Source organism: Onychostoma macrolepis, chromosome 05 (assembly GCF_012432095.1).
Source record: "Onychostoma macrolepis isolate SWU-2019 chromosome 05, ASM1243209v1, whole genome shotgun sequence".
Lineage (NCBI taxonomy): Eukaryota > Metazoa > Chordata > Actinopteri > Cypriniformes > Cyprinidae > Onychostoma > Onychostoma macrolepis.
The window spans coordinates 3,003,180-3,029,276 of NC_081159.1; the positions used below are offsets into that span (position 1 = coordinate 3,003,180).

General features: G+C 37.1%; 1 protein-coding gene across 1 annotated transcript; it reads right to left on the reverse strand.

Annotated features, from left to right (window-relative positions):
* Positions 1–223: 223 nt before the first annotated feature.
* On the reverse strand, positions 224–24,263 carry si:dkey-112e17.1 (uncharacterized). Its single transcript, XM_058776453.1, has 7 exons — positions 24,071–24,263; positions 12,503–13,356; positions 10,781–10,832; positions 10,236–10,371; positions 8,869–9,020; positions 6,007–6,246; positions 224–3,092 (listed from the first exon to the last, which is right to left on the reverse strand). Exons 1-7 carry the CDS (start codon positions 24,149–24,151, stop codon positions 2,541–2,543), a joined length of 2,067 nt encoding a protein of 688 aa, XP_058632436.1. The 5' UTR covers positions 24,152–24,263; the 3' UTR covers positions 224–2,540.
* Between the last annotated feature and the right edge of the window lie 1,834 nt (positions 24,264–26,097).

The following is a 26,097-nucleotide window of genomic DNA, read 5'->3' on the forward strand; positions in this document are numbered from 1 at the left end:
TTTTTCTTTCACTTGTAGGATTGGTGGTATTATAGGTAGATGGTAGGCCCATATAATAGCTGTTTAAATATTTTTATATTTTCTGACTAGGCTAGAGCTGTATTTCTGGGCTAGTAAAAGAGCTTTTTTTTTTTTCCTTTTCTTATTCCCATCTTCCCCAAGAGCTGATTCTTGTTTAACTTGGTAAACCACATTGGTTTTATCCATAGTTCTTCCAATTAGCTTTTTTTTTTTTTTTTTATTAATGAAAGTTTAATACACTGAGGAAGCCAATGTGATCCATGAAACAGTTACCACAGTCAGTGTTTAAAATGTGGCATTAAGCATCAAAGCCACATGAAAATTCTTAAAGTTAAGAACATTTTAACCTTCAACCTTTTTTGTTATTTAAAAAAAAAAATTAAATTAAAGCGCAAAAAAATTTGTAACTTGTTTTTCAGAGACCTGAAAGTACGTACATGCTATATCTAATTCATTGTGATGTTTCGTAAATATTTCCAAAAATCTTGCAGGGAACATTTTACATAAACATGTACATAAAGTATTGTTGGAAATATTGTTGCTTTTTTGCCTTGTGCATGTTTTTGGGGTCTGTTGTTCGTCACACCACAGCATTCTTCAGAGGCTCAGATTAGACTTGCTATAACTATAGAGGCCAATCCTCTACATCCCTCACCAGTGCTTTAATGAAGGTGGACAGAAGGGCTCAGCACTCTAAAACCTCACACACTGACCTAATGGCACCTGACAAACGACCACATTTGTTGGATTTGCTACACTTCATTAGTAAATGTTAAGTTGTGGTTTTACAGGATTTGAAAGTTTATATGGGAATGTTTCTACTAGGGTTCATGCTTGTTGCAAATTAATGCTTGCTTGTTCTATTTAGTTTTTCCATTGATGCATTTGGTAGATGCTTTTATCTAAAGCAGCTTTCCCCAAATTTTATCTGATTGTAAATTAACTGGTATGCAAAATCTAAAATATCAAGATATGTGGAAAAGGGTTTTATTTTATATTCAAATATCTACCTAAACATTTCAGATAAACCTTCCTGAAAACCACATAAGGCTCTTGTATAAACCTAAAAGGTGGTTTCAGGTTAGTTGAATATGTTACGATGTGAGCTCCAAAGCGGCTCTCGTTATATGAGCTCTTAACATCTGCAGGAAGGGTTGAGGGATTTATTCAGGAGTGGTCCCGAGTGTTAGAGATGCTTTGGAGGCTGCTTTGCATTTACTGAAAGGGAGATGTACTCAGCAAACATTTACTTGCTTGGGTTGGATGGGATTTTTTCTTTCTTTCAGAAAGGGGGTGTTTAATTCTACCTCATTAAAGTTTAAGCTGGGGCTTCAAATGGAGAAGGAAATGTTTTCTGCTCATCAGGTTTTTGAGTAACTATTGAGAAGCCCCTATAATAGCACTGTTAACGTTCTATAGTTGATTTAGCGCTTGCTGTGCCTCATGTTTGTAATGCCTAGAAAAAAATCCTAAAACCTTGTTTAATTTACTGCACTAATAATAAAAGACTACATTCAATTATCTTGGACTCTGTTCCTTCTATGGATATTCTGAAATGGTTGTAAAAGATAATACAGCACCACACAACATCATTATACAATGCTTTATTTGCATTAAATGTTAGTTACTGCATTTTAAATGTCTGTACGGTGATCAGTTCCCTTTATAATCCATCAAAATCAGTACAGTTGACAATATTACTGCATTCAGGAAAACACCATATAAAGAATACAGTTATGAAATTGCAAACGTTATAAAAATAGGATTGTATACACAATTTCAGGTATTGCATCAGTGCATATTTAGCAGCATAGATGATGGCCACAAGGCACATAGTAAGTGATATAGGTGAAAAACAGTAACTTGATTAAAATTACTCGTAGAACAAAGTTTAAACAAGTCAAAATGAAATTTTCAGTGGTTATGTCCCTTGAGAAATAACAATATATGCCATTTCCATTCATATATGATTTACTAACTTTTTTTTAACAGTACAAAATGTGTATTGGGCCCAAAGTGAATTACAAAAAAACGAAACATGTGGAAGTCAAGCGAGATGCCAAGCAGCTTTCTACCAGACCAGCTAATTGGTCTTCTACGGGTTGCAAAGGGATTAGAACAAGCTGTATTGTTCATAGAGCAGATACATGGAATTTCATAATGAAAGTAACAATGCAGCCAGTCTACAACTCTAAACTCTCAGTAGTGAGTAGAAACATTAAGTGATCTTGGTTAAACGTTTATCATATACATACATTTGCAGGTAATAAAATATACTGTTAGATGGTGGTTTTATACTTAGAAAATTAAATGTGCAGATACAAGAACACAAAGAACAATAAGTGCTTTACTTTTTCGTTCATGCCAATATTCATAAACTCATTTGAAACTTCACGGCATATTGGAACAGCAGCTCATAAGCTGAGTTTTCAGTCCTGTTGAGATCATTTATTGGCTGAACTGGTCACATGACCATCATACTCAAACTTCATGGCACTGGCAAACTTCTGGAGTCACTGTTAACAAGAGAGAGCTGAAGGATCCTGCGTCTCCGACGCGTCACCACGGCCTCCCCTTGGTAAAGAGCTTGGTTGGATGCTGGGAGCTTGGCTTTTTGATAGCAGTGGCATCTTTGTGCCTTCAAACATCTGTCCGTTCATACGCAAAGGCTTCTCGGGATGCTCTGCTGTGACTAGAGGCTGTCGGTCTTCCTCTTCTGAGATGGCAAACACTGGTACAGTGATGTGGTCATCCTCGACGCTTGATATTTGACCTTTGACCTGCAGCTGGCTGGCCAGGGCACTGCTGGTGTCTGGGGACGTAATTCCATTGGTTTGTGCTTTGGAGGACTCAGATGTGCCGGACAGCAGGCCGAAGCAGGGAGCGTTGAACCGTGAGCGTCTGAGGTTGCTGGTGGAGTTGAGGCGTCGCTGGCGCTGGGCGGGTTGAGTCAGGGGGTAAGAAGCGTTACTCATGAAGGAGTCGGACTGGCAGCTGTTGGCAGGACTGTGAAGAGGAGCATCAGATAGGACCTTTCCCCTTCCAGAGTCTGTAGCTGTGCTTGGGAATCCCTGAGTGCACAGTGTCACAGTTCAAAAAACAAACAACACAACTCAGTTTTTTTCACTTCTATATCCAAAAAACAAAAAAACAGGTCTGGTGAGTTTTGAAATATATACAGGATGTGAATCATTTACCACAGATAAATTAAACACTGTCCCATTCTTCAAAGTGAAACTTTCTTTAATGCGTGAGTTTCAATAGACTTGCAGTTTAGGTTTAAAGACAGTTTGTTGCTATATACATATATATTCCAATTAAAAAAAATATTGAAATATACAGTATATACAGAATATATTTGCTTATTTATTTTTACAAATTAACTTTTATTCAACAAGGATGCAGTTAATTGATCAAAAGTGACAAATATTTTGTAAATGTCTAATTGAAATAAACATTATTCATTAAAGAATCCAAAATTTAAAAAATTATGGTTTACAGTTCAGTTTAATATGTATCTCATATGGAGAGGCGGTCAAAATGATTAGATTTGTATTTTGATAAGATTAGATGCTGTAGTGTGTCAGTCGAAAATATCGGTTTACATTTCCAAACATTCATTTTGCCATTAATTGTAATAACTGAGTGAGATTTTTGTCTGACAACAGCCTGAGATCTGATCATCATCAGTCTGTCTGGAATGACATGAAGAAACAGAACAAACTGAGATGCAATGTCTCCAAGATGCTTCAAGATACCTTCCTGCAAAGCTACAGTGCTGTTAAAAGTTATAGGCACTTGTGTAAAAACGCTGTAAAATGAGGATGCTGTCAAATATAACGTCATAAATACATTTTCTTTATCAATTAACTTCTATTAACTAAATTAAATCAATGACCATCCTTTGCGTTTAAAGCAGCTTTTGCCCTCGGTGCACTTGCACATAGTTTTTCAGGGAGCTTTGCAGGTAGGTTTCTTATTGCAATTAATGACAAAATGAAAGTTTGGAAATACAAACTGATATTTCTTACTGACACTACAGCAAAGGATAGAAAAAACTGACTTAAAACCATTTTTAACTGGTGAAAATACTAATGTTAAAAAGTTATTACCTGTTATTCCCTTTATTCAAAAATGTTTAAAATAGCAATGTTTCGGTCCAAGACCTTCATCAGGCAAACGTTTGCCTGATGAAGGTCTTGGACCAAAACGTTGCTATTTTTGTGTGTGTGTGTATATGTGTACAGTGGGGAAAAATTATTTTTATTGATTTTGTACGTTTGCCCACTGACAAAGAAATGATCAGTCTATAATTTTTAATGGTAGGTTTATTTGAACAGTGAGAGACCAAATAACAACAGAAAAATCCAGAAAAACATTTAAAAAAAGTAATAAATTGATTTGCATTTTAATGAGTCAAATAAGTATTTGATCCCCTATCAATCAGCAAGATTTCTGGCTCACAGGTGTCTTTTATACAGGTAACGAGCTGAGATTAGGAGCACTCTCTTAAAGGGAGTCTCAGCTTGTTAGCTGTATAAAAGACAACCTGTCCACAGAAGCAATCAATCAATCAGATTCCAAACTCTCCACCGTGGCCGAGACCAAAGAGCAGTCCAAGGATGTCAGGGACAAGACTGTAGACCTACACAAGGCTGGAATGGGCTACAAGACCATCGCCAAGCAGCTCGGTGAGAAGGTGACAACAGTTGGTGCGATTATTAGCAAATGGAAGAAACAAAATAACTGTCAATCTCCCTCGGACTGCAGCTCCATGCAAGATCTCACCTCGTGGAGTTTCAGTGATCATGAGAACGGTGAAGAATCAGCCCAGAACTACACGGGAGGATCTTGTCAATGATCTCAAGGCAGCTGGGACCATAGTCACCAAGAAAACAATTGGTGTAACACTATGCCTGCAGCGCCCGCAAGCTCCCCCTGCTCAAGAAAGCACATGCACAGCCCGCCTGAAGTTTGCCAATGATTCAGAGGAGAACTGGGTGAAAGTGTTGTGGTCAGATGAGACCAAAATCCAGCTCTTTGGCATCAACTCAACTCGCTGTGTTTGGAGGAGGAGGAATGCTGCCTATGACCCCAAGAACACCATCCCCACCGTCAGACATGGAGGTGGAAACATTATGCTTTGGGGGTGTTTTTCTGCTAAGGGGACAGGACAACTGCACCGCATCAAAGGGACGATGGCCAGGGCACTGAAGCCAGCCAGGGCATTGAAAATGGGTCGTGGATGGGTACTCCAGCATGACAGTGACCCAAAACACACGGCCAAGGCAACAAAGGAGTGGCTCAAGAAGAAGCACTTTAAGGTCCTGGAGTGGCCTAGCCAGTCTTCAGACCTTAATCCCATAGAAAATCAGTGGAGGGAGCTGAAGGTTCGAGTTGCCAAACATCAGCCTCGAAACCTTAATGAAACATCTGACCTCTGTGATTGCCAACAAGGGTTTTGCCACCAAGTACTGAGTCATGTTTTGCGAAGGGGTCAAATACTTATTTGACTCATTAAAATGCAAATCAATTTATAACTTTTTTTGAAAAGCGTTTTTCTGGATTTTTTTGTTGTTGTTGTTATTCTGTCTCTCACAGTTCAAATAAACCTACCATTAAAATTATAGACTGATCATTTATTTGTCAGTGGGCAAACATACAAAATCAGCAGGGGATCAAATAATTTTTCCCCACTGTAAATACTGTATATGAAAAAGCGTGAAAAAAACCCCACTTGTACCAAAAACACTTTTTTTGCCACCACCTGTGTTTGTGTACTTAAATGAATTAAAGAGTCCTAAGGAAAAAAATTATGACAAATGTTATGATGAAGAAGACCATGGACATCATCAGGAGCACATTTATCTTTTTACAGTTGCATAAAAAAAGCATAAAAAGGTCTTTAAATTTCTCACTAATGAACTTTTAATCATATTTATGTGTGCTAAATGGGATAAAAATGCCTTATACATCAATACTCACACTGTCCACCAGCTTGGTGAATGGGCTGGTTGAGTTCCAGCTGCACCATTTCTTATGGAGTTGAGGAAGAGGAGGAAGAAGATCCTGGAAGGTTCGGACACTCCATGCTCGTGGTCGTGTGCTGTTTGTCGATCCGGCCTGGCTGCTCTGTGTCACAGAAGGCAGTGCTTGGTCTGGAGTCGGCCAGTCGAAGGGACGGCTGGGTCCCGTGTCACTGTGCCTCAGAAAACGCTCTCGTTGCTATAAAAGACGGAACTAATTTAGGAGAAGCAGATCCTGTACAACTGACAAACACTAAAAAAAAAAATCCCTTTGTCGTTCACCATTCCTGAACAGTGGAACGATCTTCCCACCCCCAACCAGAATGCTGGATGCCTGACAATTTTCAAGCGACAGCTGAAAATCTCATCTCTTTCGTCAGCATGACTGCATCCTTGCAAAAAACAAAACAAAAATAAACAACAACTTTGCTTTCTCTCTCTTTAATCCCTCCCTGTCTAGCTTGTTCTAATCTGAACAATATCTGAAACTTTGTATTATAAACACTTCCTGTTTTTATTTGCCTCTTTATGATGAATTGTTTGTTGTATTCCTCAATTATAAGTCACTTTGGATAAAAGTGTCTGCTAAATGAATAAATCAAAATTTTTATTTTTTTTGCAAGGATGCATTCAATTGATGAAACATGACAATAAAGACAAAAGATTTGCATTTCAAATAAATGCTATTAATGGCTGTTGAAAATTCCATTTTGCCAACACAAATAAATTGCTAAAACAAAAATCAATAAAATAGAACTTAAGTTGTAATAATATTACTGATTTTACTGTATTTATCAAATTGTTCAAGGAAATCTCAAAACAAAAACAAAAAGGGGGGGGGGGGTTCCAAATATTTGAGAAAACAGGAATCCATTAACATTGCACAACATAATCTATAATACCACTGTTATTAGCTTGATAATACAATTAATTAGGCAGGAAAGCGGCTTACAAAGTTCCCCGCTGGACCCATTCAAAAACTAAATAATTTAAGCTTCATAAATGGCCAAAAATGGCTAGAAATACATTTTTATTATGAATAAACTTGCATCAGTGTAAAACTAATAAATGTGAAAATTTGGCTTGGATTTCAAGCTTTCAGTGCAGTTTGAACCTGCTGAAGTCAGGGAAGCTATATCCAGAGACACCAGCTGCTGCTTCAGGAGTTGCTTTGGTAAGATTGAAAAGAATTTCTCCCGCTCTCTTGACCAGTTTCAGGCACCGCGGCAGAGACTGGGGTCCACAGCAGGCAAAAACCTCCAATGTGTCAGTCAGCTGTTAATCGGACATGTGCAGCGTGTGGGTGAGTATCAGAAGGGCTTTTCTCATCAGTAGGAGTTTGACAGTCCTCACACATGATCTCCAACAGCTCCCTATGTCTAGACAAGTATTATGCCGGATTTAATCTTGAGCTGTTCTGGCACGGTTTCATATTTTTAACCAAAACAATACCAAATTGTCCGGTTGTGGGGCGAAAGCAAAAACAAAAAAGGATAAAGAAACTGCAGTGCCAAACAGCTAGCAGGACACCAGAGATACAGGTTTCTGATTCTTCTCAAACCTCCTCGGATGGCACAGCTTGGCAAATGTTTCATGCCACATTTCAGAGCCAAAGCAGCATGGACCACACACTTGCACAGAAGCACACAGAGCTGAGCTGGGAAATTGGCTACAGGCGGATAGCATTCATTAGTCAGAGCTATTAGCGGGCCAGCACCCCTCCGGCTGCCAGAGTCTCCGCGTCCCAGCAGCCTCTAGTGAAGAGCTACTTCTCTGCCCCTCATCCAGAACATCACCACACACCATGAAGCTTGGCCTCCATCAGCGCACTACACTGCACCAGCTATTCAAGCTGAAAACAATTCAGCGTCATCAAGTACACTTCAAACTACAAAACAAAAGTAAACAGAGTATCTCTTATAGTACTAGGAGAGCAATAAAAGCACCATATTTATATAAATATGATGAGAATGAAAAATAAATAAATAAAAGACATACATAAAATAAGAAATGTGAACAACATAGGAACGTACAAATGTAATAAAAAAAATATACAAATAATGTTAAAAAAGGCTTTAATCCAATTTTTTATATCTAATGTTTTATACCTTAAATTTCATTCTGCTTCAAAAGTGAGCTTGTTTTTTTATTTTTTTTTATTCAAATAAAAGCTACTGGGTTTAATATTTTGTGGCTTAATGAGAACAAATATTACACGAGTACATTCAAAATACATTCAAATGTTTGTATTTACATACATTGAAAAGATTTTCTCGTTAAGAATTTTTGGTAACAATTTAATTTAAGTTCTCTTAACTAGTTGCTTATTAGCATGCATATTAATAGAATATTAGCCATTTATTAGTAGTAATTAAGCACATATTAATGCCTTATTCTATATGACCTTATTCTACATCCCTAATCCGACCCAATACCTAAACTTAACAACTACCGCACTAACTATTAATAAGCAGCAAATTAGGAATTTATTGAGGGAAAAGTCGTAGTTAATAGTTAATAAGTGTTCCCTATTCTAAAGTGTTACCAAATTTTTTTAAATTTTTTTTTTTTTTAAAGAACCAAATCAGTATATTAGATCCCGGAAGGATCATGTGACACTTAAGACTGAAGTTATGACTTTGGAAAATTCAGCTTTGCCACAGAAATTAATTGAATTTTAAAATATATTAAAACAGTTTTTAAAAATGTTAATAATATTTCACAATAGTATTGTTTTTAACCTCAAACATTTACAAGGGTAGTTTATATACTAAACATATTAAAGTTTCTCAACCATTTCTGGATGTAGCAATGTACTCACAGTATGTGGAGAGAAGGGCAGCTGGGCTGAGTTGGGTGCAGAGGCGATGACAAAAACCTCATCTGTGCCTAATTCTAATTCAGTCAGACCGCCGGAGAACTGCTCTAGAGCGGCCTTCTCTGACACGTCACATGCTCCATTTACTGAAGACCCTTCAGAGCACAAAACAGTGAACATATGGAATGTCATATTTATAAAAATGACTTTAAATACATCCAGTTAGCATGCATATACAAAGCTGAATAATTTGTCTCAAGTTTTTATTTAGCTCAGTGTGACCTGGTGCTTATTTGAAGGTTAAATGGAAACATTTAAATTCTGTAGCTGGTACATTTGGACTAAACTAAAAAAAAAGGGGGGGGCTATTTGAGATTTAGAGCTTAGTGTAAAGCCAATGTCCCACTTAAGTGCCCCTTACTGCATTAAGGTCTTGACTTATTACGATATTGTGACTTCATATATTTGTTTTTAAGAACAAGAAGAAGACAAAGAAGAAATCAGTTTACTTTTACAAAATTTCATTTGAAAAGGTTACTGCTGAACATCATATTTTCAGTCATCAACAAATACAGGTTTAAAGGCTGGATCCACATATTTAGGATCGGGAGTAATAGTTATTTATCATTAATAGTACTAATGATACTGCAATAAAAAAAATATTCATTACACACTAAACAGAATATCAAACGTTCTGTCTGTGTTTTTTCCCCCCTGATTTTATAAGCATAGTTTCTACAGAAACTGCACCACTTGTGTCCCTATTTACTGAGAAACCTCACATAATTTTCACATTATTATTATTATTATTTTTATCTAAATTTGCATAAAAAATTAAAAAGGCTCAAAACGCACCTTCTGTTGTTTCAGTAGAGTCATCTAAAACAAATGGCATAATATTGCCTCACGTCTGGTTTAATTGGATTTAATTGCATTGAAACATGTTTCATTTAAGATCAAACAACTACTTTTAACCATTATATCATTTTAGAATTACTTCCACGTGCTTTGAACACAGGAGGAAATTCATTTTTCTGCAATCTACACCATAATGGAGCTCTGGTAGTCTTGTTATACTGTTCTACGGAATTACAGTAATTTAGCCTTTGTCTGTTCCCAGAAAAGACTAATTAATCTCAATGTATAGGTTCAGAAAAAGGACAAATGAAATCCACAGCTCCACCAAAACAACCCAGTGACCCCAAAGCTCCCTTCATCTGACAACATCAATGAAGAAAACAATACATCTGGGGGAGAGAGAAGGGGAGGGAGAGAAAGAGAGAGAAAGCGAGATAGATTCATGGATTGAGGGAGTGATATGGAAGGGAAAACAGAATGAGGCAGTGGGACGATAAAGAGACACTAAGCACCTGTATGGGACAGACTGCGGTTGAGGGAACGGTTGTTGTTGTCGTTCACTGTTCCCAGCTGCTGCTCCAAGTGATCGGGAGAAACCATCTGCAGTTCACTCACATCCGCCGCTGAATTTAGCACTCCTTCTGGAACCTACAACACAATACCTCACATTATGTCTACATGAGCGACCAAAATAATCACTCGCCAAAGCACCAAATGACAGCACAAAATCACTGTGCATTCACATTTTCTTTGAGAGATCAAGTCTGCTTATCTATACACTCACACACACACACACACACACACATACACGCATGCATTTAAATATATAATATGCAAGGAGTCATTTTTTGAATTTAAATACAAATATACAAAATACATTTTAATTATTGCAGTTTCATGCCCAATATGCATCATTTATGAATGGTACATTTAATCAAATCACTTGACATTGCCAAGTGTGGGGAAACATTTTGGACCCTGGATGCAGTACAAACTCCTCCTCATATTTCATAAAGGTGGTGTCCATCTGAAAGAAGAACATATGATGACTGTTTACCTCTGAGCTGATGGAAGAGGAAGCATTGGTTCCTTTTGCGCATAGTTTCGGTCTGGGAAAACAACAGAACACAAGTAACATCATCTTGTTGGCTTTTAATTACTGTTATTGGTTATTAGGTGATCCATTAAATAACCGTTTACTTCTTTCAGCTCAATATCTGCTATAGAATCTGGTAGGACACACACACTCAAATAACCAAATTAATTTCTGATTTGCTCCGAGTACACCAGTATAATTTTGTAGGAGCGTGTTGAAGGGTGAACTGGATATTTTATCTGTCTTGATTCATGCTGTAAAATGAATGTAATTGCATGACTTCTATGAAGGTCATGTCATCATTAATGAAAAAATCATTTCATTTGCTGATGAAATTCGGAACAGGAAAAAAAAAAAACTGAAACGGCCCGGTTCCCTGTGTACACAGAACCAATGAAAGGCATTGGGGGAAAAAATCTTTATCACTTCCGCTCAGTAAATCAGTTCTGTGAGTGTCAAAAGTGACACTGTTTATTCCCACTTGGACCAACTAAGAATGAATTTTACATGATGGATTCTTTGAAATGTCATGCTTGTGTTTTAACAAACAATCTTTGTGGACAATGGTCTCTCGTTTTCTCTATTCTACCCTTTCTCTCGGCTTCTTATATTTCTTCCGCTTTCTTTTCTCTGTATTGTGTGACTGCACCTCGCTTTTGTGCATTTGGTTTAATGCCAGGTGCGGCACCATCAACATGCTCAGGTATGAGTAGTGTTTTAACATCAAAGTGTTTCCGAAAAAGGAGAAGAAAGACTTGATTTAAGCTGCAAACAATGGCGAAAAATACCTCCAGCTGTGTCAACACCAGCTCGTCTGACTTACGTTGTCACGGACATGGTACTGTGTTTACCACATACTAACTCTAAAGTGAATAATTGAGATACTGATAGCAGTTTATGAACTGTGAGGGAGGGTATGAAGTGGTATGTCAGGATGACACATATTACAAATGTCACATTATTATAAATAATTTCACAATGCACAGTAAAAAGAAATTATACACTACCATTCAAAAGTTTGGGGTCAGTAAGATTTTTTTTTTAATGTTTTTGAAGAAAAGGTTAAGCACAAACAAGGCTGCATTTACTTGATCAAAATACAGTGAAAACAGTAATATTGTAAAATAATTATTACAATTTAAAATAACTGATTTCTACATTGTAAGATGTAGTTTATTCCTCTGATGGCAAAGCTGAATTTTCAGCATCATTACCTCAGTCCTTAGTGTCACATTATCCTTCAGAAATCATGCTGATTTGAAGCTTGAGAAACCATTTGACATTACAAATGTTGAAAACAGTTGCTTAATATTTTTATGGAAACTGATACGTTTTATCAGAATTCTTTGAAAATTGTTCAACAGAACAGCATTTATTTGAAATAAAAATCTTTTGTAACATAAAATGTCTTTAATATCACTTTTGATCAATTTAATGCATACCTACTGAAGTAACAATATCTTAAAGTCTTACTGACCCCACACTTTTCAACAGTAGTGTACAGTATATATATATATATGCGCATGTATGTATAAAATGCAGACATTAGATATACACATCCGCCACTGGTTCACCTAGCAACTCTTAAGTCAGATATGTTTGCATGGCGACTGCATGGGATTTTTCTGTAATTCCAGATCAACTACAATTAAATCTCTCCAACTGTAGAAGAAACTTCCTTACCTGAAAATCACACAGAGGATGCCAGCAAGGGCCACAGCAAATACAACTGTTCCACTTACAGCACCGAGCAGTGCACCAGTTCTGCTGTCCGAGGTGAACAGCGATCTCTGATGTTCGCTTGTGGCTGCCTGAGTTTGATTCTGATAATGGAAAAGGAGAGCGAAACCACGGCCCCAGTGGGTAGTGGTAATCAACTCCATAATGACCTCCACCATATCATCATCAGATCCAAACACTAACTGGCTGCTAGAAGGCCGTCTAGAGCCGCAGAATCGGGAGGAGAAGGTGATGAGATCTGATATGTAGAGAACATCGTGGGGACAGGCATCAATCAAAGGTGGCTGGGTCTCAGGGCTCACCGTGTCACCCGTTTCTGTGGCCGTACGTGGGCTTGAAGAGATAAAGTCAATGGCTGCTCTTGATGCCTGAGAGGAAACTGAATTTCTGTTTTCAACTGGAAGAGACGCTTGTGGAGCCGAGGGGGAATCGGAAAGCATTTTGGCAGAATTGGAAACTTTGGTCATCTCCATTTTGGTGGACTGTTCTTGGATCACCACTTGCTTGACGTCCTCTCGGTGTGTGGACTGGGGTTCTTTTGGACTTCCGAGGCTTTTTGATACCAGCGTGCCACCATCGCTCGGTACCTCGTCCACATCGGCAGCCGATGTAGTGGGACTGTCATGACTCTCAAAGACATCAAAATCAAACATCTCCATGATTAGCTGGTGACCAACAGGTACAAAGAACTGCCACACACAGTGAGTTCCAGATGAATAGTTATATGGGAAGCCAGGGGACAGAATGAGGCCCTGCGCATCCACAACATCCACCTTGGCTCCACAATCAAAGTAAACCTAAAGAACAGAGACAAAAAAGCATCAGATGCATTTCCACTGTGACTGTCTGGAACTAAATTATGATTAAAATAGGACCATGAGACCTAGTTTTTTTTCCACGACAGAATATTTGACTCCTATCCAAACTTAAAAGATCCCATCAATTTAAAATCATACATACTTCACATTTGGAGCAGGTTCTTTACTTGTAATCAAACTTCCTGTTTCAACAGGAAATAAGATCTTGTGACTGTCAAGAACACTGAGGTGCCTTGGCAGACTTTCAAGGGGGCCTTAAGATGACTTAAAATTACATAAATAAGACAAAACAAGATTTCAAATTAGCTAACTAAAAACCTAAAATTTTAGATGTTTTTTCTCAGAGTCTTGGAAAACCTGGATATACTGTATGAGGTAACCTAATCTGAAAAACTTGATTACTAGACCTGGAAAAGTCATGTAAATTAATAAACTGTTAAAACACCATGGGCATTTTTATAATGAACATACTTTTGAATAGTTATGCCAATGTGTAAAACATTTTTAATTGGGTAAAAATTACCTCCCCCCTGACAAAAGTCAGTAAATGTTAAAAGTGTGGGAGCCCTGAAGAACATTCTGCTCCTAAAACACATTGAATCATGTAATTATTTTATTTATAATTACTTTTTTAATTTACAGAAAGTAGAAGTACTCCGAGATTGAAATACGTTTTGAAAACAAAATTAGGGCAAGGAGCCCTATAGTAAAAAAAAAAAAAAATATATATATATATATATATATATATAAAATAAATTTATTTCATACTAAGTATAGTTCAAAATATATCAATGTATTGACATATCATTCAAGATTTAGGCTACTGAAATTTTATTTAGGCTACTGAAAAATTATAATTACATATTATTGCTCTTTTGTTGGTTTTGATTGCTTCTGTTGTCCTCATTTGTCGCTTTGGATAAAAGTGTCTGCCACATGACTAAGTGTAAATGTAAATAATTAAACTTTATTTGGAGTACTACTTGTGCACAATGCACATTTCTTAACATTAAGCCTAAAATGTATTTTATTGTCACTATAGATGAGGATTGTATGATCTTTGAATAATATTTGTCTTTAATAAGTGTGCCTATATGGTCTATAACATACTTTGGTTAAAATTTCTCAATGGTAGTGTAAAAAACATCTTTTTTACCCTGTCAAAATCAGCTCTGTTTTTAGCAAGCCATTCTAGTCCATGTTGCTTTAAATGCTAATGAGCTTTGCTGACCCCGCCCCTCTCTTCCGTGGGGTGACGAGCACTGTTTACTTTAGCCGCGAAACTGGCTAACTAGCACGTTATTGGGAAAGGCGATTTGCAAAGATTCATAAAAACCCTTATACTCACTTCTTCTGTAGATGAAGCTGGATCACGAGTGATCACGCATTTAGGCAGATCGGGATCGGCGCATTCCCTTCAAAACGAAAGTAACGTTAATCCTCTGTGTCTTCAGTGGCTCAGATGTCGGGAGTAAATGACAACTGCTATGTTCATTATTACCGGTACATCCAACAACAAAACACCTCAATCGCTTAATCGGAGACATCTTGTCTTCCCCTGCACCGGAGTCGACACAATAGCTCTCAGCTCACTCAGGGCGGGTCTAAGGTAAGAGAAGTCCAAGGTCTTGTCAATCAACTATCGTGGGTGCAGTCTGTGCAGAACTACGTTATTCTGACAGGAATCTCAGAACAGCCTGATTTTAAAATAGGGATTTTTAAAAAAAACACTGTGTGGATTTTTATCATTATAGGATGGATGTGTACACACACTTCCAACACACATTATGTTCAAACAACTTGTAAAGTGTATTTTGTATTTTGCAGATTACCAACGATGAACATTTCTGCACCACTGGAATGTAGATTAAGATAAACATGCTCAAAGAAAATTACAATACACGTAATAGCAGTGGAGACCGTTCAAGATAATTCTTCCCAGAACCCACGCTCCAGGGGTTAGTGCTATGCTCCTAAAACATCTTAATAGGCTGTGGTAGTTCTAGCATCGAAAGTTCAAGAGGATGGCGTGAGTTCAACAAACCAACGGGAAAGTCTTTGGCGCTGCTCCGCTTCATTCGATGCAACATTAAACATGGGTAAACAACTTTGGCAGTCATAGCTGGTCTGACGGTAAGTCAATTCTAGAAACCTACGTAAAGCATTGCCCTAATTTGATCGTTTCAGAGCAATAACAACAGACAGCTGTGAAAGAAACCCAGCGAGTAACAAAATTAAATGTTCTGTTCAGAAATTAGCTTCGGTCTGCCTCTCCCAAACTGAACTATTCAACCCTTCCTCCTTCAACGGTTATCAAAGCTGGATATGCTGGCTGCTTTGCTAACCCCAAGGAGGTATTCCTTCAGACATGCTGTTCGTAATATCTCACAGGTGTGCAGGATGAGGGGACCTCGGTATAATTGGAGGCAGATGGATATCGGGGCTAGACCACTCCAAACCAGACCTTGGCAGGGGCCTGTTTGTTTATTAGGCTTCCTGTTGGCACTGGTTCTGGACTGTGGGAGGGAATAAAAGAACTGCAAGACCTCAACAACGCCAGACTGGTAACAAGCCTAGCCCCAAGTGACAGCATTATGCGGGACATAAAGTGAAATTAAAGTCAAGATGAAACTGAGTCTGTTTACTTTCTAAAGATACATTCCAAGTCTTATTGTCATGATTTATTAGTCATCAAGAAATGCTTGATAATCTTTCATCAAAATGGTAAAACACGCACTGCCTCTGAAATGACTTTCAATGAAATCATTTTCAACTGACAGCACCAGAGAAGGAAAACAGAAAATGTTAGCCAATAGCCAAATATGACCTAATTAGGCACAGCTGTAGATTTTAAAATCTTGCCTTAATGCAGCATTTTAATGTTGGTTAATATAATAAAGGCAATATGATTTTATAATTCTGGTTCTTAATAAACTTTATTCGGTGTGTTCATTTTAAGGCCCTATATGTTTCAATCCCATAGATATGGGGATCTCAATGCAGCTCCATGTCCAAATTGTTGAATTCTATCCATTTTACCATTGGTCGAAAACCAAATGCGAGTAACAATAATAAAGGCTGTAATAATTGTAACAAAAAAGGATATTAGAAGGATTTTAAAGAAAATTGAGAAAACATTATTGAGGGTGAATTTGGCCTTCAGAAACCACATTGTGGTTCCCAGAAATTAGAGGGTCAAATAAACATCAAACCTTATTATTTTCACCCTCACGTCAATTGATTGCAAACACTTTCATATTTGGATTGATTCAGATATGTACAGTAACATCCACTTTTCACAATCTAATCCATTACTGATGGATAAAATCAAGTCACTGCATATTTTTCACATTTAATATTTAATTGGGGGGGGGGGGCTGTATTTCCGATTGGGGGGGTGGCTGTATTTCCGAAGATGTATTACAGATATTGTCATTTCCTTTTAGATTGTAGTTGATAACAAACCTTTCTTCTGGTATCTTCATCTTAAGGCCCTATATGTTTCATTTCCAGATATTTGGGGATTTCAGTGAGGCCCTATGACTAAACTGTTAAATTGTACACATTTCCAGTGTCCAAAAACCAAATGTGGGTCCGCTGATACTTTTTTCTTTTAAAGAGGAATGACTGAAAAACAAATAAATGTTGAAACTAGAAATGTATCTTCTTTCTTTCTATCTATCAAAACAACTGGATAGATCATACCTGCCCGAGTGCCATAAATATTCTTTTTCCAAAGTTTGTGTCTTTGTAACTTATGAAATATGCAAGTTATCGCAATATGATTTTATAATTCTAAATGTTTTATTTGGTGTGTTCATTTTAAGGCCCTATATGGTGTAATCCCATAGATATGGGGATCTCAATGCAATTCTTGTTGAATTCTACCCATTTTACCATTGGTCGAAAACCAAATGTGACACTGGACCATAAAACCAGTCATTAGGGTCAATTTTTCAAAATTTAGATGTATACATCATCTGAAAGCTGAATAAATAAGCTTTCCATGAATGTATGGTTTGTTATGATAGGACAGTATTTGAAAATCTGCAATCTGAGGGTGCAAAAAAATCTAAATACTGAGTAAATCGCCTTTAAAGTTGTCCAAATGAAGTTCTGAGCAATGCATATTACTAATCAAAAATTAAATTTTGATATATTTACAGTAGAAAATTTACAAAATATCTTCATGGAACATGACCTTTACTTAATGTTCTAATGATTTTTGGCATAAAAGAAAAATCAATCATTTTGACCCATACAATGTATTTTTGGCTATTGCTACAAATATACCCCAGCGACTTCAGACTGGTTTTGTGGTCCAGGGTCACAACTGCGAGTAATACTTATTGTATTTAAAGAATAATGTTCATCAATGACGTATAAATTATTATAACATTTTGCCTTTCATCATTATTTATGTTTGTCTTTCTTCAGAAACATATAAACAAAATCAAAGAGGCCACATAATCAGTCAGCTATGTATTTGTGCCCCAACCCACTTCAAAAAACCCATTCTTGTTGGAGGACAAAGCGAGAACAGTGCTAAAGTCATCTCGAAATGGACAAGGCCACTGTAAATAATATCAGCTTTACAAGGTCAAAGTAAGTTTCATTTTCATACTGCCTTATTTCTTCTGCGTACACTCCTACCCATGATTCTCACCCCATGTTTCTCTGCATTCAGGCCGTTTATCAAACTCAGCTAACAGAGATCTGTTGGTCGAAGCCTCATGCCGTCTAGAGTTTACCTCAGGTTCATGTGCTACTACACTAATAATTGCATGCCTGACATTTGATCCGGTCAAATGCCACTCACTGCTGAGATGTAAAATAAGCCGATTTCAGGTTAGCACAACAGGAAAGTTGAGCAATGCACGTGAATATGAGAGACAGAGAGCAAACTAAACTGGAACAAGAGGTGAAAAAAAGGTTCAAGACAAGCGTGTAGGATTACTCCAAGCAGAAATAGGGGAAATGCAATTGGTTAAGGCCCATGTTTCAATGAAATGTGCTAAAGAGGTTCCTGATTCAACCAAACCGCCCATCTGCCCTCAGAAAACCATTTGGTGCAACAAGTCCAACATGATCAAGTATACTTCCAAAGGACAACAAAAAAGAAACCTTTGGCAATGATTTGCGAGATTTTTGTAAGTACCGCCCTCTCTCTCCGAACAAATGGAATTGGGTCATTACCGTGGCTCCGCCATAATACTGGACTATCTGCTGGTTAGGGCAGTGTACCATGCATGGTAGACTTCACATGAATGGCGTCCAAAGTACCACAGTGTGGAATAGGAAATGGGACATTCTTATAATGCCAAACATCCCAGCTCTGTTACATCATCGTCCCGCACTGGCATGGCGTAATTAGTAAAGTTGTCTTTTCTCCCACAGGGGACACTGGAAGGCTTCGCTGTTTGGTTAGATAGCATTTTAATGAAACTAGGGTAATAAGTAGGAGGCATTTACATAAGGTCCCGCTGGTTATCGCGCCCCAGTTGTGCTACATCAAAAGAGAGCTGACGACCCCCTTCCTCCTCTGCCAATCACTCACACAATACACACTTAAATGACAGATCATTCAAAGTCATTCACTAGTCAGTGAGAATCATTTCAAAAATCCATGTCTTTTAAAGTCAACATCAAACATCACAACTGACCAATTTACTTTCTTAATACACCGCGTTTGGTCTTATTTAGAACTTTTAGAGAGAGAGAGACAATAAAATAAAAGACACAATATCACTTAACCTTTGTATTATATCAATTTGACCCGCAAACCGAAAAAATTGAGTTGCTTGGAAATACTGGAACCTAGGATACATGTTTTGTGACAATTTCTCATTTAGGGTCATGAACATGCCTGCAGAGATTTAAAATGTGTGTGTGTGTGTGTGTGTGTGTGTGTGTGCATTCAAAATTTTTATTACGATTGTGATGATGGTGGGTCAATCTGACCCACAAAAAATAAATAAATAAATAAAAAATAAATGTATTTTCAGCAATTACCCAATTACCCTCTGAGGGCAATGTACACTGCATTGAAAGCGTAAATTTGTGAAGTTCAAGCATGGTAACTTTGCTGGGAATCAAACTTATAATCTTGGCATTGCTAGATTGCAATTCTCTACTGCTTGAGCTTCACGAATGCACACAAACAAAAACATTGAAAAAAATTGTTACAAGGCCGTTTATAATATTCATATTTTTTGAAAAAGAAAAGTTTAAAAATAGTTTCCAGATTTGAAAGACATATGGTCTCGTGTGAGAAGTATTAATGTTAAAGGTGTACTGTTTTTACTGATTTTTTTCAATGTGTGATGTTTTTCATAGATATTGAATTGTACTGAATCCAGTTACCATCCACATGCCCAAAATTTGAAGATAACAACGACTAGTAGGAGGGAAGTAGCCCTCACTGATCACATTCAAGTCGGAAACACCGGCTTTTTATTTTTCAGTCAATTCCCAAAAGATAAAAAGTATCCCTCAACATTTTTATTTTCTGATTATAACAACCTGTTTCACAAAAAAATACATCACATTGGAAATAAAAAAAACTTGCCACTTACCTAACTTTACTATTATTTTACCTATCAATTGCCATTTTAAAATAGCACAGCATGACTCGGTTAAGAGAATATGAAACACAAAGGTAACAATGGAAAAAGAATATGGCAAGGGACCAGTCCACAAGAAATGAGGGCGCCATAAACCCTGTGGGCAGATTATAGAAACACTATAAATAGGCAGGCGGGTATAAAATGATACTATGTGTTATGAGCAGTTCTTCACATGCAGCCAACACACACACACATATCCGGAAAATTACAATACATGATAGCCATGGTGCTTTCCCTTATATTATACATGCAGACACAGAAGTCAATCTAATGTTACTGATCACAGTTTACTAATAAACGCATAACAGTGCAAAGCTATAAACGCACAATGTATGCATGCAATTTTGTGCATACATTTGGCTGTTTATTATGTTATAAACAGTAAGCCTATGAATATATATTTTCCTTTAATTTTTCTGTTTCGTTTTATTCAGTTTGAATACAGCACCTATTCCTTCTGTTGGTGCAACAGCAACTCTTGAACTGAAAAACAAGCCTCCTGCACTTTTAACATCAACAAACTGTAGCTGACTCACTGAATGAGTGCGAGTAAAACAGTGCCAGATAAACTCACAGCTGTCGTAGGGAACAGCAGATTTCGCAGTAAGGACTGCAATGTGAAAAACACCACACTGAAACTTCCTCTTGTATTTGATAGGTTACACACATCTGTTCACAAACTCTGTTCTTATTGTCATTTTCACAATAAATCATTCTCTGCTTGTCTCACCAACATTATCTGTACTTAAAGGCTTTGAACAGAAAAATGTGACTCATTATGAAATGTGAGAAGTCAAATAAGCTGTTAAACTGACAGTTCATATATAGTTCTTTTCTGGGTCTCTTTTGTACCGTACTGTACAGTGTTTTCACAACAGAGCTTTCAGAGATAACATGAGCTGACAATATGACTACTGAAATTGTGCTAGCAGAGAGCTTAAGCCCCTTTTGCCACACACACACACTCAAATGCACAAACACCCCCGTGAGTCCCCCATAAACATGCTATGGGCCCCTGTAAGGGGGCTGGAAGAAGAGCACGGCTATTTATTGGTTGTGAAAAGTGAGACTGTTCCAGGCACTATCGAGCCCAGAGAGCCCGTGATGATGTGTTACAACCGGTTACATCAGTCATAGCTTGCCACTGGACACTGAGGCCAGCAGGACTGGAATATGACAATATTTCACAATAATATTTTGATGAAAAGAGCAGTGGTAGCTGCTGCACTTCACACAGAAACAGATTTTCTAATAATCAATAAAAACTACATTTAATTAGGCCTTTATTAAATATTTTTAAATGCTTAAAAATAATATCGGATGATTTTTCATTTGAAAATGTAATTAGTTGATGAAATTTACTATTCATTTTTTTTATTTTTTCTGGAAGGTTTAATCTTATAAAGCGTAAACCCTGATTTAATCACTTGTTTTTTTAATGCAGTTTACTTAAATGGTTTTGGTACTTGGTATTTTATAATATTTATAATACTTGTTCACAACTAGACCATAGCTGTCACTGGAGTACTCCTACTATATTTCTTGTGGTTACTCTCCACAAATAATTCAAAACGGTAAATCTGAAATTTCCAAATTCACACAGAATGTACTCTGCTGGCCAGGAAATGCACATTAGTGGTTTGCTCCCATTAAAACTGTTACGAGTGGCTTTCTCCATTCTCATTCGGCTGGGTGGAAATGTCAGAATTGAGTGGGTGTGATACAGCATTATTGGTGGGGTGAGGTTGAATAATTGAGAGAAATTACTCACAGAGATGCAAGTGCTTTGCATAGATATGTGAACACAAATAGATGCATGCACGCAGGAATTTTCTGACCTATGCAGTGCTAACCACATTAACTCAAGAATGAGAGCAACTCATTGTCCAAAATATTGATGACTACTAGAGAAAGACCTGCATGAAAACTCTTTGTCATTGCTGAGAACAAAGCCATGAAAAGTATATAAACCTATCTTACATAATATCATATAAGAAAGCTTTTTTTCTTCATCTGATTGTGAGGGCCATGCAGCAAATTCCAAACTTGATTTGCACAGTTCTGAAAATCAACTTAATTCAAGAGGACAAAGGGAGCATTTAGAGGGGCCAGATAACTGCAGAGCCGCTGAGGAGCACACACTCAGTAACTGAAGCTATGCACATCAACAATGCAACAAAGCCTTTGTTAGTGGTTCAGGATTCTCAGAATTCAGAATTATGGAGGAAGAAAATTATGACTGAATCTGACAGGTAGTCACCTCAGAAATAGCCCTTGACCTTATGTGCCACAGTCAAAATGATGCTGACCTTTCCCACAAAAATAAATAAATAAGACCAGTATGAAACCAGTGACAGAATAATTCAGAGATTTCTGATAAATTATAATTCTGTCATCATTTACTCACCCTAATGTTGTTCACTTTTCTTCTTCGGAACATAAAATATATTTTGGAGAATGCTGACTTGTTGGCATTGAGTTTCATTGTATGTAGAAAAAAAACACAGAGGAAAAAAATATTTTGTGTGCCACAAACTGCATAAAGGTTTTTTTTTGTTTTGTTTTTTTAAATGAGGGAAAATTACTCTATGCACCATCAAAATTTAAGATCAAAATTGTCTCATAATATGTCTATCTCTATTTATCCTTGTATGGAATATCACTCTGCTTTACAAGAATCAATAACTCATATCCATGCCTGGGAAGGGAATACGTATTGGTGAAAGGCAGCATGTGGAAATGACCACAGAGCAATGTGTTTAATTGTATGAGTGGAGCACGTTTTCCACAGGAATCTGGTAATCACCTCGAAAACACACTAAGCTTTTCCTTAGCAACATATTTCCCAAACTCTCCTTTTCCTAGCATGTGAGAAGCTACATAAACAATGTACAGCCTCTGTGATGAGAACTGATAGAATATGTAAAGTGAAGGGGATATCAAAGGTCCTGTCATTCAGTTCTGATCTATGACTGTACATATAGACAGGTCTAAGAAACAAACCGCAAGTGCTATAACACTGAATATCTTTCTGTTTCATAAACTAAAAAAAAAAAAAAACCTAACAACTCGATTTCTTTTCTGAAACTAAATAGGTCTATTATGACAATGAGATGATGTAACAATATATAATGCAACTATGTACTGTATGATGCAGACAGGTTCCCAAAATCACAAAGTTTTCTCAGTAAAACAGCAGACATTTTAGAAAAATACTATTTTCTATTTCTAAACATTTTGATAATGATTTTCACATGGTGTAAGCAACCAGTAAAAAGTACTAAAATACAAATATCATGAACTCTTGAGCTACGAATATCAAGGTTTTCTTAGGATTACCCCATTTGACTTCAGAAAGAAAGAAAAAAACTTAAAACATGGGACATTAAATAACTAACTAAATAAATAAATCATGAGGGTCTAAAGGGGTCTATCATCTAATTTATTTCTTGTCACATGACAAAAAAGAAATGGCTTGTTGAGCACATAACAGAGTCAAATATTAATTATCAAGTAAAACTGATTCACTTAGTAGTACTAAGAGTGATCTAATCTACTTATGTAAACAGATACTTATGCCAAGATTAGCTCTACAGGTACACCATAGACATTTTTAACATTTAAAAAAATAAATTAATTAAAAATATTTTGAAGAATTGAAAACACTAATAGAAGATGTTTAAAAGAAAAACAGCTCATACCTGATCTACACATAATTATTTTTATTTTTTTTACTATCCTTTATGTTAATTTGAATTCTCATTTATTTAGTTATTTATACAGAAACACTTATTTATACAGAACCGCTGGCCCGCGCTGAACTGACCCCTCTCAGCCGAACCCAGACCACACAACAAGCTGCTCCACATTTCATCACAACACCTTCCCAAATCTCCGAATTAAATTCCCTTCAGACCAAGAGACGTGACATTTGAAAGTTGCTTCAACTACTACATGCTCCCCATAGTCTACTATATACTGCATGCTATAATCCCTGCTGTAAACATTTTGACAAACCGCAGACAAACAAAAGAGAAAGTGGGCTACCGCCACACACTTGTACTCACTTTTTGGGTGAAGCATCCAGTCACCCACAGAAGGCAGACTGTCAGGAACACCCCCGTGCTGCTCAGTCCGCGAAGCCCCATTTTAGTCACTTGAGCTCGGCTGCAGACGCACGCAGGACTCCTCTCCCTCTCTCCATTCACCTGAGGGAGCGCGGGGGCGCGCACGCAGCGGCAGCGGAGGTCTGGCGGTGCGCGTTCACGACCACTGCACAGATCAAATACACATCAGTGAGAGAGAGAGAGAGAGAGAGACATTCCATTTATATTCCTCCATCAGATTCCCCATACTACGACGATGAAGTATTTTACACTTAAATTAATCAATATCAAACTCTACTATGTGGAGACCTAAATGCTCGAACTGGTTCAGAATTAGACTATATTGATAACTCAGGTCGATAAACATCTGTTCACACATTTACCCCAAGATCTCTTCAGTACTCTACCTAAAAGAAATAACCAGGATACTGGAGTCAATAGGCATGGGAAAGAGGTAGCCCACCTTTGTCAAACTTTAGGTCTTTATATCCTCAATGGTAGAATTAAAGGAGATTCCTGTGGACAATTTACCTGTAGATTATGCCATATCAAATATAAGCCACTCCCATTTCAGTGCACTTACCATCAAAGCCCAGTCACCCCTGTCTGATCACAGCCAGATCAATCTTTGCATTAAAGGTGAAAACATCAAATCAAGAGAAATTCATAAAAAGCCAATTCATCATAAACTCAAAACACCATATAGATGGACTCGTAATGCTGCTGAAACATATATTAAAGTATTGAAGTCAAATGAAATAGTCAATTCCATAACACTGTTTAACAATTCAACAAATTTAGCAATTAAACATATTAATGGCATTTTTGAAAATATAGCAAAAAAGGCTCATTTAAATAAAAATACCACATACAAACACAAAAATAGAGCTTCTTCTGAAAAGTGGTTTGACCATGACTGTAAAACAATAAGACAAGAGCTACGATTAATTTCAAATCAAAAACACAAAGATCCAGTCAACTCAGAATTACGCTTAAAGCATGCACTCAGAACTCTGAAACAATACAAAAGAAGAAATTGGATTATTATAACAACACACTTCAGAAGATCGAAAACACAATTGATCAGTTCTGGAGCACTTGGAACAGTCTAGCCATACAAGATGGAAAGATTATTTTGAGAAGCTCTATACACATCAAGCTGACCCTCTGAATAATCCCAACCAGTTAAAAGTCCTTGAAAAATGTAATGCTCTTGAATCATGTATCAAAAACAACCAAAATCCACTAGATTATCCAATAACCCGACAAGAACTTAGTGGAAAACTGAAATCCCTCAAATGTAAGAAATCCCGTGGCCCTGACAACATAAAAAATTAGATGCTTAAAAACGTCTCTCCTGAACTTCAGAGTGCATTACTCAAACTTTTTAATTTTTCCTGAGGTCTGGAACACAGGACTCATCTCTCCTAGCTTTAAAAGTGGAGACAAAACAGATCCTAATAACTACAGAGGGATATGTGTAAACAGTGATTTGGAAAAAGTATTTTGCTCTATAATCAACTCTCGGATTTCATCTTTCTTAAAGCAGCACAATGTCATCAGCAAACATCAAATTGGCTTCCTCTCTAAACATCGAACGACTGGCCATATTCACACACTACACACATTAATAAATGAACATGTACACCTAAAGAAAGAGGGAAAAATATTTGCATGCTTCATAGATTTTAAGAAGGCTTTTGACTCTATTTGGCATAATGGATTGTTTTATAAAATCCTTCAAAGTGGCATAGGGGGTAAAATATATGATTTAATTAAAAACATGTATAACCAAAGTAAATGTGCAGTAAAAATTGGACAGCAAAGGACAAGACTATTTTTCTCAACAGCGAGGAGTGAGACAGGGCTGCTGCCTCAATCCGACTTTATTTATATGCGACCCTGGACCACAAAACCAGTCTTAAGTGTCAATTTTTCAAAATTGAGATTTATACATCATCTGAAAGCTGAATAAATAAGCTTCCCAT

Bases quoted from the DNA above. Each gene is read 5' to 3' on its own strand.
- si:dkey-112e17.1 (XM_058776453.1), bottom strand. From the start codon at position 24,151: ATGGGGCTTCGCGGACTGAGCAGCACGGGGGTGTTCCTGACAGTCTGC. The intron at 13,357-24,070 runs GTGAGTACAAGT...TCTGTTCTTTAG, and splicing joins CTGGATGCTTCACCCAAAAA to GTTTACTTTGATTGTGGAGC. The intron at 3,093-6,006 runs GTGAGTATTGAT...CTGTGCACTCAG, and splicing joins TCACCAAGCTGGTGGACAGT to GGATTCCCAAGCACAGCTAC.